The sequence below is a fragment of the Sinocyclocheilus grahami genome, unplaced genomic scaffold (genome assembly GCF_001515645.1).
Source record: "Sinocyclocheilus grahami isolate Dianchi unplaced genomic scaffold, SAMN03320097.WGS_v1.1 scaffold462.1, whole genome shotgun sequence".
NCBI classification, from domain to species: domain Eukaryota; kingdom Metazoa; phylum Chordata; class Actinopteri; order Cypriniformes; family Cyprinidae; genus Sinocyclocheilus; species Sinocyclocheilus grahami.
The window spans coordinates 573,871-591,024 of record NW_015505641.1 but is presented as its reverse complement, the minus strand read 5'-3'; the positions used below and the strand labels follow the sequence as shown (position 1 = coordinate 591,024).

The 17,154-nt window shown below is 35.4% G+C and overlaps 1 protein-coding gene across 1 annotated transcript in view; it reads right to left on the bottom strand.

Moving 5' to 3' along the window:
* Window positions 1–8,968: 8,968 nt before the first annotated feature.
* LOC107553002 (cysteine-rich secretory protein LCCL domain-containing 2) overlaps window positions 8,969–17,154 on the bottom strand; it is a 23,729-nt gene continuing 15,543 nt past the window's right edge. Inside the window, exons 12-16 of the mRNA XM_016235068.1 lie at window positions 16,226–16,298; window positions 16,037–16,112; window positions 11,618–11,735; window positions 10,680–10,797; window positions 8,969–10,495 (exon numbers count right to left, since the gene is read on the bottom strand). Coding sequence (XP_016090554.1) covers window positions 10,733–10,797; window positions 11,618–11,735; window positions 16,037–16,112; window positions 16,226–16,298 — 332 coding nt within the window. The 3' untranslated portion in view covers window positions 8,969–10,495; window positions 10,680–10,732. The remainder of the gene's footprint in view (window positions 10,496–10,679; window positions 10,798–11,617; window positions 11,736–16,036; window positions 16,113–16,225; window positions 16,299–17,154) is intronic.

Below are 17,154 nucleotides of genomic sequence, written 5' to 3'. Positions count from 1 at the left end.
ATTTGCGTCCTAAATGGTTAGAGTAAGTAAATTACAGCTTGAGAGAAACCCTTTGAATTTGACTGAAAACATTCCCCATACAGAGTTGAGTTAAACTGACATCAGAAGACAACTTCTTGTTATAGTCTTTGTGAAAGCGGTGACATTTTGGTCAATAATTGGGGGAAAACAAAATGAAAACAAGCATTTAGAGGAGGGCATCGTGTCCTGGACTTTTCTGGAACTAAAGCGGTGCGAAAGGCCCTAATGAGAACTTAGTTTAGTACCCACATGCTGTGACAGCCGCTTTCTGTGCGTGTGCTTCGGATGTGTGCGCTCGGAAAACCTTATCAGAAGTTTAAACTCATATGGTTTAAAACTCATGATTTCCGCGTGATAAACATGATAATCTGAACCAAAACTGATGTTTTTAGCAGACACAAGCTGTAAAGGCACAGCTCTATTCTGGAAAAGGGGTCGGGGAGCAGCAGCTCATTTGCATTTAAAGACACAGGCCCGAAAAACAGCTTGTTTCTGCCTCCACTCAAAATAGGCATTTTCAAAATTATATAATAAATGATCTGTGGAGTATTTTGAGCTGCTGGTGTTTTTCCTCCTGGGAAATAAAAATATGAATCAACAAAGTTGGAGCATTTGAACCCTTTAAAGAGCCAGACACTGCGATGACCAACATGTGCAGATAGACGTCACAACAAACCAACTATATGGTTAATTTATGGTTCCGTGGAACAACAAACAGCTCAAGTTTCACCTCTTATAGTCATCTGGTTCTTGTAGTCTTCTAACTACCGTATATGCTGTTGAATAAATAAAGCCATTTGCGTCCTAAATGGTTAGAGTAAGTAAATTACAGCTTGAGAGAAACCCTTTGAATTTGACTGAAAACATTCCCCATACAGAGTTGAGTTAAACTGACATCAGAAGACAACTTCTTGTTATAGTCTTTGTGAAAGCGGTGACATTTTGGTCAATAATTGGGGGAAAACAAAATGAAAACAAGCATTTAGAGGAGGGCATCGTGTCCTGGACTTTTCTGGAACTAAAGCGGTGCGAAAGGCCCTAATGAGAACTTAGTTTAGTACCCACATGCTGTGACAGCCGCTTTCTGTCCGTGTGCTTCGGATATGTGCGCTCGGAAAACCTTATATCAGAAGTTTAAACTCATATGGTTTAAAACTCATGATTTCCGCGTGATAAACATGATAATCTGAACCAAAACTGATGTTTTTAGCAGGTCCGAGCTGTAAAGGCGCAGCTCTATTCTGGAAAAGGGGGCGGGGAGTAGCAGCTCATTTGCATTTAAAGACACAGGCCCGAAAAACAGCTTGTTTCTGCCTCCACTCAAAATAGGCATTTTCAAAATTATATAATAAATGATCTGTGGAGTATTTTGAGCTGAAACTTCACAGACACATTCTGGGGACACCAGAGACTTATATTACATATTGTAAAAAGGGGCAAAATATGTCAACTTTAAAGGAATAGTTCACCCAAAAATGAAAATTTGCTGAAAATGTGCAAGATATAGATGAGTTTCTTTCTTTATCAGATTTGGAGAAATGTAGCATCACTTGCTCACCAGTGGATCCTCTGCCTTGAATGGGTGCCGTCAGAATTAGAGTCCAAACAGCTGACAAAAACATCACAATATTCCACAAGTAATCCACACACCACTCCAGTCCATCAGTTAACATCCTGTGAAGTGAAAACACAATCAGCAGTTGGCAGCTAACAACTATCACAGTATTTACTTATTTAAGAGCCTCCCGAGGACTGAAGGTGTCATTTCCACAGAACAATATAAAAACAACCATATTTTCTTGATTAAAAATACATAAAACAGTGGTTAGTTGGCACTTGACATACATAACCCACACACAGAAACCACAATACATCTACTAAAGTTTAATATTTCTCACCCTTAATAAATTATATTTCAGCAACACTTCTCAGAATGCATCAATGTGTGATTCATTGGAAATACCCTCTTATCATAAGAGGGACTCACTGTATTCCAAGAACGATTATGATCGTCATCAAGCCGGAATCATAGGGAAAACTTTCCCATATCACAGACTTTGCAGTTGTGACATAGTCTTTAGGGTGGTCGTGTTCGCCAACACAAAAGACAGTCAGATTACATAATGAGTCCCTGTTACATTTGTGATAACCTTACAACGAATGGGAGAGATGTACAACAACAAAAAAACACGGCACATGCATAATGCAGGGTCCACTGCGCCCGATCAGAAAGGTTCTGGGAAAGGTTTCTCTCCCAGACTGAAAGTACTAGACTGGGAGTGAGGCAAGTCTATTCGCCCCACAGGAGGCTCGGTCTCTCTAGGCCTTTTGCACTAGCATTAAAGGAACAGTTCACCCAAAAATTTACATTTGCTGAAAATTTACTCATCTTCAGGTCATCCCAGATGTGGATGAGTTTATTTCTTCATCAGAACAGATTTGGAGAAATGTAGCATTCCGTTACTTGCTCACCAATGGATCCTCTACAGTGAATGGGTGCCGTCAGAATTAGAGTCCAAACAGCTGATAAAAACATCACAATAATCCACAAGTAATCCACACCACTCCAGTCCATCAGTTAACATCTTGTGAAGTGAAAAGCTGCGTGTTTGTAAGGAACAAATCCATTATTGACATGTTTTTACCTTCAAAACTTTTTTCAAACCATAATATTGCTTTCTCCTGTGGAAAAGTAATCAGGAGAATCAGGAGAGAAATATGCACCATGTGTTTACTAAGCAGAAGCAGTCTGCAAAAACATTTTGGCGTGAAGCAATGGTTTAAAGATTAAATGATTTAATAATGGCAGCTTTTTACATCCTTAGCTAACATGATTTAGGTTTTGGTAAAACTTATATATTAATACTCAAATAACTATACTAAACTATAATGACTCAATGTAAATAATCATTCTCAAAATATGGTGACAAACATGTGCGTTGACCTTTCAATCATGATAAAAAAAAATAATAAAAAAATTTAAGAAACTCCAGGTTAAGCAACAGTGCAAGTGTACAAAAAAGCAAAACAGTTATTTATATAAAAATTATAATAATAATAATTATTATTATTATTAAACAATAAAATAAAACACAAATGATACAAATAATGTTTGTCTCTTTATTTGATGTTTCTTGTTCAATGCAATTTACAAATCCTCTTCCATGGGATAGTAAAATGTCCATCAGATGCATCAGAATCTCATTGGCAGGTACTTTCCGCTTACTTATTATAAATACTGTGAATTCAGATATACAGATACCCCCCATTCATTTACTCGTAAATATATTTTTTATGTGTAATTGATGTTATAGTGTTTAATGTTCACGTAAAAGTTTTTTTTTTTTTTGATCAGTATGGTGAGTATTTGGAGATGCTAATAAAATCATTTTAGAAATTGTATCTAGAAAATGTAATAGCAAATCAGGCATTTTGTTCACTGATTCTTTTTGTAACAACTGAGAAGCGTCAAAAAGCATCAAAAAGTTCAGGGATAACTCGGCTCAAATCTTAATACACAGTTCTGGTTTATGCAATATCCAATAAATGGCATTTGTAAGAATGTGATGCTCTCTGGGAGGACATTTACATGGTTTTCTCTGCTTGAACATTAATGGATGAACTTTTTTTTCACTGACAACAACGTTTCTGCAAACACCGCAGTGGGCCTTAAAGAGCCCATCCTGTAGGCGCCTACATAATCTTCTGAGAATCTCATGAGCATATGGTGGCAATAAAAGACTTGACATCCATCAAACAGCACCTCAGAACAAGCCACCAGAGCATCAATGATCCAAAACATCTCTGAGACGCAGCTTGTTGTTTTAACCGTCTCAGCAGTACTGTGGGACTCTCTGCATTAGCAGCATGGTAAAATACAGTACAGGAATAGTAACCTTAAACTGTAACATCTGTCATGTCTTCCCACCACGAAAGTGTGTCACATTGGGAAAAATGAGACCATTAAAGTGTAAACCAAAAAACAGCACTGTTGTTCAGTTGGACCTGAACCATGATTTGACTCATACTCCATAATATCCCTCAGTCCCAGAACGATAAACAGTTTCTCTTCACTAGCCAACACGATGGCACCCTGTGTTTAGCTGAATACTTCAGAAATTAAAGATATCATTTCTTGTCAGCGTTACTTTCCAGAAGCCTTTAAAGATTGTGCTACAAAATACTTTATCTGTGCACGTAAGGAATTTGGTATCAATTATTCTACACCAAAGTTTTCTTAGTAGACACATTCTTAACCCTATAAAGTCTACTGTATCATACTTGATATGCAAATTTCTATGGCCTCATAGAATTATCAACATGATCAACAAAACGTTGCTGAAAAACCTGTTGCACACAATTGACTACATGCCTTCTGTTGTCAGATTGAAAGTTCATATACGTTTTAGCAAGTAAAAGGCCTTTTAGAATAACTATAAAAACATCCTCCTACAGGTTCACGTGTCTTTTTCCTGTGAGATGTTGCAACTCTTTACTGATTTTTATAAAGTAAGAATAGTTCTTATATTGTTAGTAATATTTTAAGATGAACACTGATTGGACTGAAGCACCTTAGGTTTACTTGATTATTCATTTTTTAGAAACATCATGTTAAAATGTGAGTATCAAATATGATCCACCATGCTGTTGAGGAATGTTTATTTGTTCATCTCAATCATCATTGTATTGCAAAATGTGTTTTGCCCCACAATAAAAAGTGCAGAACATTGATCATAAAACTAAGCATTTAAATATCATCTTACTAAGACATGTTATTAAAATATATAGAGTGGCAACTGATATGTATATGTGTTTTATGTGTTTCAGGTAGTCTGCTATACTCTTATAAAGATCTCATTGATTTACATAACAAGCATCAGAATGTCATCTTAATTTTTGGTCTTGCAACGGCGCCAAATTGCACATTTTTGCTAATTTTAGGCCTCTGAAAGAGGTGTTTTTATTCCTCAAGTATGAGCTCCATATTCTCACTTTATCATACTGTATGAGCCATAAAAGCCTGATGTATCAAATATCGTCATATGTATACATAAATCATGTATATATGTACATTTATTAATATTTATGTGTATATAAATCTCAAATGAACATAACATCAAAACACTGAATATTGTGTTTGTTAAGAGTTTTAGTCTACTCGTCCATAAATGCAGACATGTTTATATACCGATCATATAATGTATATGGAAGACACGTGGACACATTTTTATGTCAGTAACAGTGTAACAAATATTTGTGACTGTCTGACAAGAGCTTCAGTGATGGTGTTCCCAGATCTCAGGTGATTTACTGCAGCTCTTCTACAGCCCAGATTCCTGAGATACACATCATTTCCTTTGCTTCTGTTATTGGAGGGCCCAATGTGTCTCTAAGGCCCCTCACCTTTGACCGCTCTTATAGCATGATCCTCGAACAGATGTCTAAATGACATGCCGGAAGATGTACCATAAACCTACAGTACTTCACAAATGGCTTTTGGATATCGTGATAGTTCAAAGACTATTGTTAATGACCACCAGGCATAGTTTTTGGTGTCCAACAGAGCTGAAGGTACTACACTTTTCTCTGTGGAAATCCAAAGTGAGCACAGACACTTACCTGCATTGTTTGCTGTGATTGCAGTTATATGTACATGTGTCAAGGGAACGTCCACTTGGAAAACTTCTCATGGACTTGGTGTTTTCCTCAGCGTTAGGCTAATCAGTCGTTTTAACAATCATGCACATTAATAACTCTGTTCAAACAAATATTTGTAAAATTAGTTACACCATTTAGTGAAACTCAGCTAGTTTTATTTGACTCTAAATTCTCAAAAAAAATTTCACTGTTGTGTTTTGGTTCAGAAAAACTTCTTATAAAACGGATAGTTCTGGTCCTTGATTCTGATTGGCTGAGCCGCATTCGAAGCTGTTGTAAATTACTCTACAAACATACACCTTTGTTTACTTCTGTGTGTTGCTCTGCAACCACTTTGTTGGAACCACAACTGTTTCTAAGGAACTACATTGTTTGGTGGAAGAATACTGTTTTTATTTATATCCATTATTTGCCCGTTCACTGAATCGCTGGCCGTCTCAGTGATCTGCCGTAAAACAGTGATTCTGTCCTAATTCCCTTACATATTAATGGTGGAGTTCCCTTTAAAATCTTAAATGATTCCCTTTGAGCTAAATTATTGACCTGTTTCCCTTACATTATTTATATTGTAATAAATATTTAGATTTAGATTTTTAAAATATATTTTCAAATACAAAAAATATATATTTGTAGAAAATATATTTACATGAATTTGCAACATATTTTAGCAAACTTTTATTTTATTTTTGGACTTTTTTGAATATTTTTACGTTTAGGATATAATGATATCATAACTGATTACCATATTAGTATACCATAGCATTTACAACTATACAACTAACTACTCTACTATATTACAACACTGCATGTATTCTCTTCTGAAGTACGACTTCAGGCCATGAAACAGGCCCTGTCAAATTCAATTAAAATGATTTGACGCTATTAAATATGATGTTGCTAAAAAGAACATTATTTTGTGTATTTGGTGTAATGAAATGTGTTTATGCGGTTTAAGGTTAAAAAACACATTATTTTCCACATACTGTACATTATTGTTTCTTCTCTATGCCCCGCCTTTCTGAAACGCGTACATTTTTACAAAGCTCATCGGTCTGAAAAGCGAGGTGTGCTGTGATTGGCCAGCTATCCAGTGCGTTGTGATTGGCCGAATACCTCAAGCGTTTGACGGAAATGTTATGCCCCTTACCATACTGTGATGATGCCCTGTCCCAGGCTGAGGCGACGAGACAAAACCAATAAAACCCATTATGAACGAGGCATTTGTTGCATCCAGTGGGGACATAACTACTGATTATAATGACTTATAGTGTCTTTTTACGTGTTGCATCGTGCCCCATAAACATAAAACTATGTCTGCATTTGTGATCGGAGAAATGACAAACAACAAAGATGCATTTTTTCTTTTTTTTTATCTTTAAATGTTTTCTCTTTTTCATCTTTTTGCAGAATCAATACATATCACCTTTAAGAATCTGTCCCAATTCCAATGACCTGAATGACTCATACAATTACCAAATGTCATGTCCTAGAAATGTCTTTTAGCTTTAAAACACATGTTGGTGAGGAAGCACAAGCAAGTGTGAAACACCAGGGTAAGAATGCCAACAGCTCTCTTTAATTACAGCTGAAAGATTTATAGAGACCAAAATGAAACATTTATAGTCGGCGGTGGGATTTCAGACACTGATTATAGGTAATCATTAAAGTCACAATTCAAAACAACAATACATAACCCTCTAATCCACAAGACCTTGAAATGCTGTTTGACATTATAATAGATCAACCCTGTATTTAGTGGGGAAAAACAGAGAAAAAAAGGAACTTGTAGAAAAAGTCTATTTTGTAATATCTCCAGTTCTATACAACATTTGCTCGCATTGTTGTATAGAACTGGAGATATTACAGTCATCATCACAGAAGGGTTTTTGACCCAACACGGTTCTTATGCATGTCAGTAATGTTCAAGAGAGTATCTTTAAACAGCAAGTACTTGACTTTCCGCAACAGCTGCTCAATAAACGCAGGTCTGAAGTGTCAGCATGTTCTAAACATTCAGAGTTGCCATTATGGTAAACCTGGCGAATTCCTTCTTGTCTCCATCATGACATGAGGAAGAACAGATTAAAGGGCTGAAGAGTAATGCAGCACAGTTCAACATTATGTCATTCCTGCATTTTACTGTATGTCCAGATTATGTTCTCCTTCAACAGAGTTTCCCCTCAATAAACTCCTAAATACTGTATCTACTTATTGATGATAAGGTAGTTTTTGTAGCATTTTTGTTTAGGTATGGGGTGGGGTTAAGGGATGTAGAATATGGCCATGCATAATAAGGCATTAATATGTGCTTTATAAGTACTAATAAACAGTCAACATGCTAATATGCATGCTAATAAGCAACTTAATAGTGGATATGATTCCCTAATAACCCTTTAGGGTTACCAAAATGTCCTTTATCGTGCAACCTGTCTATGTGGGCGTCTGCTTAATATGACTTTCTTCCATCAAGTGACTGCCAATTTTGATTCTCTTACCATTGTGAAATGAATTGTGCTGAACAGTATTGAATGCGTACTTTTAATTCTAAAAGTATATTTAAAAAAAAAATACCAGCCAGTTATGTGTACATAAAGAGACTTTCATGATTCTTAACACTTAAGTACTCTTTTAAACAGTGCATTTTCAAAAGTGCAGATTTAAAGTTTCATAATAAAGTGCATATTTTGTCATGCTTTATACTGTGCCGGTTTGTGACATAAAACATGCATCTCCACTTGCTTAGACAACCTGTTTTATAAACTGTTCAGTGAAAATATGTTCTGGCTAAGAGCCTAACTGCCTTTCTTGCTAAGAACTGTTTGTCTCAGACACATTGACAGGCCTCATTTAGTGTATCTCTCTTCCAGCAAGTACTTGCTTTCAAGTATTTGTACCAAGAATTAATTTTATAACATGAAATGCATCCGCTGATGACCCTGACTGAAGTCTACATCATTTATATTGAATAATCTGAAATATGTATACTCCTACTATTCTTTATTCACTGAAAAGTGGTGTATGAAGAGTCGACCGGTGCTTGGGTGGTCTGGGGGACTTTTTGATATGGTTTTGATTTCACGTGGTAAAATAAAGATGTCACATTTGATAAACAGTATAAAACCCAGTTACCTAAATACATGTTTTATAAAGCAAAAGACAGACATTGTCTCAGTATCATAGATTTTATAGTCTTAATTTTAAATTTGTGCAAAAACAATTATCCTCTGGCTTTAAAAAGGCACAGATGACATACGCTTTCATACTTTTACATTACTGACTTGAAAACAAAGCACAAATCTGAATATTTACACAAACCATTGCACTGTACAAACATTTATGATTTCCCTAAAGACATTAATACTCAAATATATTGCTGCAACAGGACTGAGGTAACACTTCAAGAAAGTTACAAAGAAAATAAAAGTAGGTGAAAAGTAAAAAGCAGCAACACGGAAGCCTTCAAAGGGGTTATTGTCCTCAACGGCCCTTATTTCATAGAAGAACATCCATATTTTATCTAAATCTGGGACTCTATAAACACTATCAAGCTAAGAAATATGCATTAAGATAAGAAGTTGACATACTTCTTTCTTCACAGAGGCATGACTTAAGTACCTTTCTATTACATTGCAGTATAATGTGATTTTTAAAAAATCGGTGTTTGGTCGGCACTGTGCACTTGGGTTTCATTCCGTGCAAAATAAAAAATAAAGTTAAAGTTCTAATGAAATTGCTTTTGGCAGTAATGATGAACTCTGGGTTTTGTATAGCATTTAACCAAACAGGAACATGTTAGACTCTGACAGACGTTTCAATCTCAAGTGGGCATATATCATGCGTCACATTCATAAATATTTGGTTCTGTTCCACAGAATTTGCAGCTCTGAGCAGGAGTAGAAGGAGGCATAATAATAAATAACATAAATGAAGGTACCATGATGAAAGATGAGCCTAAACATGCACTCTGTGACTGAATTCTCCTGGGATTAAACATTGTTGCAATGTTTTTGCACCTTTACCATAGTGTCTGAGTAGTGTTGACTCTGGAAGGCTTGCATGCATTATGAAGGGAAGGTTTCTTTTGCTTGGAGTTTTGCCTCTTTTTCTTTGCCATTTCTCTGTGAAGCATCTGTTTGCCCACTTCAGGTCCAATAAATCCCCCCTACTGCACTGTACACACTCAACTACTATTGCAATAGAGCGCAAAAGTTTCCGGAAGTTAAAAGCCGCACTCATTTTCGTCATAAAGAAGTTGATTTTAACAATAAAGCATAAACTTTTGAGACAGACGTACCATGAGCTCTGAATTATATTTTCATAATAGGTTTGTAATTTGGTGATTCATCTTGGAGATGGTTGGATTTTTTTCACTATGAATAAACTGAATGGGAAAAATAATTCTTGAAGCAAAAAAGTATGTGGTGATTGTCACGCTCTTTTCCAGCTCCGGCTTCAAAAATGATTAATGAAATAAAGCAAAAAAATGCGAAACACACAACAAGTCTGACAAATCGACAAAATATCTGTACAGATTAAATACAGTGTAATCAATATGCCTTTTGTAATGAAATTAGAGATTTTGCATGTATTTAAAAAAACACCGATTAAAACCAGCACCGCTGTTAAAATACCATTTCTACCACACTGCATTTTGTTAAGAGTTGCATGTGTGCTTAAAAACGTTATTCACAATTGTATATAAAACCCCTGGAAGCCCATGGATTGAGCTAGCAGACTTTGACAGATCCTTTGGTCTTCTGTAAATGTCTCTTTCCTCCCAAAGACAGAGTCCGAAGTGTTGCATTTCCTTTGATATGTCCTGACTTTTGAGAGCAAATCGGTGACCTTTTGTTCGTCGTCAGTGCCGTCTCACTCTCTCACAGCAAAGACACGGAACGAACCGCCTTCTGTATTGCTTTTACTGCAAGAAAAAAATGCAAAGAAAACAATGAACAAACAATTAACTACTTTAAAAAACACACTTGCCACTCCTTTGATATGTCCTGACTTTTGAGAGCAAATCGGTGACCTTTTGTGCGTCGTCAGTGCCGTCTCACTCTCTAACAGCGAAGACACGGAACGAACCGCCTTCTGTATTGCTTTTACTGCAAGAAAAAAATGCAAAGAAAACAATGAACAAACAATTAACTACTTTAAAAAACACACTTGCCACTCGAATATGAACAGATCTTTGTGAAAAATATCTAAGATCTTATATTCAGTTCACACTTAAGTATATTGTTTTAATGTTTTCTATGGAAGCCCGTTTCCGCCACTGAATAAAAAAATATAATTCTGTAAGTCATAATAATGAGAAACTGTCATTATTAAGAGAGTTTCTCATTATTACGAGAAATTAAGTCATTATTACGAGAAAGTTTCTCTTTATTATGAGAAACTAAGTCATTATTACGAGAAAGTTTCTCAATATAACGAGATACTAAGTCATAATTTTGAGAAAGTTTCTCATAATTATGACTTACAGAATTATATTTTTTTTATTCAGTGGCGGAAACGGGCTTCCATAGTTTTCAGACACTTAAATGAAAATGATTAGAGTTTAAATTTGTATTAAATGCAATTAGCTGAACTTTAAACTTTAGAGTTGTTGTTTTTTTATCCACTTAAACAGGACTTAAAGGGATAGTTCACCCAAAAAAGAAAATTCTGTCATTTTTTCACCTTCAAGTTCCAAACCTATATTAATTTCTTACTCATATAAAAGATATTCTGAAGAATGTGGGTAACCAAACACTTGCTGCTAGCCATTGACTTCCAGAGTATTTTTTTCCATCCATACCATGGAAGTCAGTGGCGACCAGCAACTGTTTGGTTATCAACATTCCTCACAATATCTTTTATATGAGTAAGAAATTCATACAGGTTTGGAACTTTAAGTCCTGTTTCAGTGGATCAAAAAAAACAACAACAACAACTCTAAAGTTTAAAGTTACATTTAAGTAAGAATTCCTCTTATCCAGAGCCAGGAGGTCCACATAGCCGCCGCTGGCTTTGATCACTCCAGCGTGGAGAGCTGCTCGGCAGATACTGGAGCCCTGGACACGAGGAGACAAAAGCGTATTCTTTTAGTCGACATGCCAGCGTTCATGAGTAGATCCACTGACCTTCATTCTGGAGGATTTATATCATGCTTCCTCAAACTTGCACATCTGTTATATACACTACTAGTCAAAAGTTTGGTATAAAATCTCATGCTCACTGCTCAATTATTATTGGCGCTTAATTATTAATAATGGCTCTTATTATTATCAATGTTGAAAAGCATCATGTGAAACTTAAGACTGGAGTAATGGCTGGAAATTCAGATTTGCCATCACAGGAGTAAATTACATTTTAAAATACATTCAAATAAAAAACAGTTATTCAACATTTCACAATAGTATTGTTTTTAACAATTTTATCAAATAAATGTAGCATTGGTGAGCGTAAGAGACTTTACAAACTTTTGACCTGTAGTGTGCACATATCATGCACTGGGTGCAAATAGATAACACAACCAATGCGAGTTCATTTCTATGAACAGTCATGTCAAACTGTACTTTTAGGGTCAGTGACAATGCAAAAATATATTTTTTAAAAATGCCAATTTTACATACAATGTCTTAAATACACCTCTTAATGGGCATGTTTTTAATTTCTGAATTGACATACATCTCTGCCTACTGAAATAAGGCAGGCAAAGTCTCTTAACATTTTAAAATCTCGCCTTAAAACTTATTTCTTTAGGGTAGCTTTTACTTAAATCTTTATATAAATTTTATATTGTTTTTATTTCTAATGTGGTTTAAATGTTTTTTTGCTTCTTTTTTTCATTCTTACATGGTGTATTTTGATGTTTTATTTGTTATGTAAAGCGCTTTGAGAAGTAACATTTAAAGGCACTATAGAAAAATAAAGATTATTATTGTTATTATTACATTTTGAGATAATTTTTAAATATGTTTAGTAGTTTGGCATGATCTTTTATTATTAATTCTTAGAAAAAAATATTTGTTTAACCTCTTTATGACAAAGTAAGTTTAATTCAGGTTGAAAATGCATACTAGACAATATTTATAAATTAATAATGAATGATTGCTTTAAGGATTAAGTTTACACCACATGACACATGAACCCTTAAAGGCTGGAATACACTACACAAGTTTTAAAATCTGAGCAGATTTGAAAACACTTGACTTTGTAAATGGTTACAGAGAATAACTGCACGACTGAGGATAGCACATGACAATACAAGACTTCCAAGTCATTCTTGAACACAACAAACTCACGTAGAAACATGGTAAGAGACTCAAGGCAAATGAAAACAATTTGTGACCCTGGACTACAAAAGCAGTCATAAGGGTCAATTTTTTGAAATTGAGATTTATACATCATCTGAAAGCTGAATAAATAAGCTTTCCATTGATTTATGGTTTGTTAGGATAGGACATATTGGATATTTGGCCGAGATACAACTATTTGAAAATCTGGAATCTGAGGGTGCAAAAAAAATCAAAATACTGAGAAAATCGCCTTTAAAGTTGTCCAGATGAAGTTCTTAGCAATGCATATTACTAATCAAAAATTACGTTTTAATATATTTACAGTAGGAAATTTACAAAATATCTTCATGGAACATGATCTTTGCTTAATATCCTAATGATTTTTGGCATAAAAGAAAAATCAATAATTTTGACCCATACAATGTATTTTTGGCTATTGCTACAAATATACCCCAGCGACTTAAGACTGGTTTTGTGCTCCAGGGTCAGATATGTGTTCTAAAATCAGCTCAAAATATCAAAATTTAAGAAATTAAAAAAACTGTCTGTACCCATCATTCACTACATGATTGTCTGATTGCCCAAAATTTGCAGACCGGCTTTCGTCAGCTACACTCTTAAAAATAAAGGTTTTTCATTGGCATCTATGGTTCTACGAAGAACCTTTAACATCCATTGAATCTTTCCATTGCACAAAAGGTGCTTTATAGTGGAAAAAGGTTCTTTAGAACAATACAAACTTCTTCACACTAATAAGAAAAAAATGGTTCTTTTAAGAAGTGTTCATTGAAAGGCTCTTTGGGGAATCAAAATTTGCTCTTTTATGGCATCATACGAAAATCACCTTTTTGGAACCGTTATTTTTAAAAGTGTAGTGTTGACTCCTCCAGGCTGTAAATCGGGCCAGAAATCTGGACAAAAGTCGTAAGTATGAGCAACAGTAATAGTGACACTGACCATAGCACCATGCAACTATATTTTCCACGCTCTATTCAACAGTCCTTGAGATGTACACAGTCTAAAGGAGCCTTGACAAAAGACATCACTTCGATGTCTACGCACGCACAAGAGCAAGGCCAGAGCTCAAGAGCTCCAGAAAAAGCAAGCTGGCCAGACGCCTGGCTTCAGAGCAGCTTAGTGAACTCTCTGGAACTGCATGTACCTTTCAGTTTTTATTCTTTTAACCTGGAAAGAAGGTTCAATCCTGTCTGCCTCTGTCCACAAAACCATTCAGTAATAATGAAAAGTAATGAAAGTGCACAGCTCATCGCACACATCTGGGTGCCGCTATCTTATAATGCTCATCCAATTGTTCATGCGTTGAGTATAAGTGCACTTTCAAACAAAGACTACCTTCACAAATTACCAAGTCCAAACCACTGAATAATGAGGGTTAATTAATGCTTGCTGGAGAGCGTGCTCTGATATCAGGCCAGCTATGCAGACGCTCAGCTTTTACACAGGAATGTAGCCATAACAAGCCAAAAGGCAACAAGTTCATTTGAGTTCATACACCACTACACAACCAGGCCATTCCACACTAGCTCTCTCCTCCAGTGAGGACGAGACATGCCTGATTGAAGTTAATTTAAGAAATAACTGAAGACTGGCTGTTGAATTGCTGTAAATTTAATTTACAGTTTGATTCCGATCTTTGCGATGAATTCAGCTGATCCATTTCTGGATGATTGATTCACAAATTGGAGTTTGCACTGTTTGACAGCTCACTAAAGAGCTTGCTAAAGATTATCAGTGAATAACTTATATTTTGATCTATTCCTCATATAAAACTATACAGATTGAATTAAGTGAATAAATAGAGTCCTCATTCGTTAAATTAAAAAGAACAAGATGTTCCTTTTATTTCAAAAGGAAGAAAAAATAATACCGGTTTGGAAAAACGTGAAAGTAATAGACAGTATTTACTTTTTTTCTTCTTTTTGTGGAATTGAAGAACACTTTAGCATACTGTTAAAAAAAACTACTTATTATGGAAATAACATACCTCAAAAGAATATAGTTTAGTGCAAACTGAATTTGATGTTTTCCGACACTTAATGGCATGTGAATTGCAATTAAATTAAAATGTATTATAGTTTATATTTATATTAAACATGACTAGATTAACCTTAGAGTGCTTTTTGACCCACTTTATATGTACATCTTTATATGTCATTTTAAAATTACTATTATCTTTTAAACATGGTTAAAGTTACTGCTGAATGTGCTGACAAGCATTCATGTTAAACTAAAATATACTTTAATGTCATTTCTATTGATACCTGTATGTCATGTAATTAAATATATTAAATTACACATTTGTGATGATGAAGTTGCAATTTAGTGCATTTAAAATATATTTATAATAAATGTAATATTGAAGCCAACACATCAAAACAAGAGAAAAGTGAAAAAGATTAATAAAACTTAATGATTTAAACAGACTTTAAAGTAAAACATTATCACAAAGTGAACTGTTTAAAAGTGTACTTAAGTTAAGAAACCGTCTTTCTTTAAGGACACTTAAGTGGCCTTTTATTTCATTAGGAATATATTATCTGCAAGTAAAGTTTTTTTTTGAAAATATACTTTTAAGATTTAAAGTACACTACAAGTGCATATTCAAAACAATTAAGTGCACTTCTTTTTCATAAGGGCTTTCAAATTAATTAGTGTCGTAATTTTGATTAATAAGTTAATAAAGAGCCTCTGCAATGATGAAGTTACACTGTTACACTGAAGTTACACAGCAAGCTGTTCCCTAAACAGTTAAGTGGTCTGTAATGCCAAGTCCTGACCTCAGGCATGCATGAGTCAGTGAAGAGAGCTGCTCTCCCAGCTGCTGCTCTGTGGTCAGTCTACACTCTGGGAGAGAAATTAGTGGCGACAATGGCGGCCACCTCCATCGAAAACTCCCTTCAGACTCACACAGACAATTCCCGCGGTCGACCCTCACCACAAGAGCAGCACGCTCACTTTAGCACTCGTAAGTGCTTGACTACGAATGCCTGTTCTCCCTCATTTCCCATCTCTCAGCCCTGTAAGGACGCTCTCGGACCGAAGCAGGTACTCACATCACCGTAAATGTTGGTGCCGACCACTGGAGCCCAATATGATGGTTCGTTTAGGCAGTTAGCTGGGCAGAAGACTCTGATGAGATAGAGGAGAAACTGGTGAGGTGCATTACTTTGACAAGCAAAGTACTTACAACCTGAACTGATATAGAGCGTACATAGTGAGAATTTCAATACTTTGAAGTGTACCTTGGACAATGAGAGGCAGACGCCTTGAAGGGACAAATCTCAGCCACTGTCGTGTAGCAGTCTATTGTTTGCTCTAAAAAAGGGAAAAATAAATTTTTGGTCAAACAGGCCTTCTGCCAAAGATAACAAAATGTTTATTATTATTATATAAAAAAATTAATTATAATTTAATAATTAAATTTATATATTAATAATATTAATATTCATATTGAAATAAATTATTCTGAAGATGTTTCGCCAGTCATCTGAGTAGCTTTAAAGGGGTCATATGATGCGATTTCAATTTTTCCTTTCTCTTATTAGTGTTACAAGCTCTTGGTGCATAAAGAAGATCTGTAAAGTTGCAAAGACTAAAGTCTCAAATCGAAAGAGATATTCTTTATAAAAGTTAAGAGTCAGCCATGCCCCCCCTAAAACGGCTCGTTCTAACACGCCCCCACATGTCTACGTCACTATGTGGAGATATTAGCATATTGCCGCCCAAATGTGCACGCAAAGAAAGAAGGCGTGGTTTCAGGAACAGCAGTAGTGTTGATGCAGCATGTCAGGGAGACGCTGTGTGTTTCAGTGCGAAAGCAAAAGCACTTTATTTGGCCTTCCGGAAGTAGATGCAATTAGGAATCATTGGTTAAGATTTATTTACAACAGAACAGCACAACCCAGATGTTCGAATTTGTGCAACGCATTTTATGGACGACAGTTTTTTTAACCTAGAAGAGTACAAGGCTGGCTGTGCACAAAGGCTATTTCTAAAAAAAAAAAAGGTCAATTCCGACTTCGCTATGACAATCTGGCGCTTCTGAATCAGCGACTATGTAAGTATGTTTTGTTATTAGTTTAAGTATTTGCTATTGACTGTTCAAATGCGGAGTTTTGCGCAGCGCAGAGTAACATGTCGTGTGTGTGTGTGTGTGTGTGAGGGGAACAGG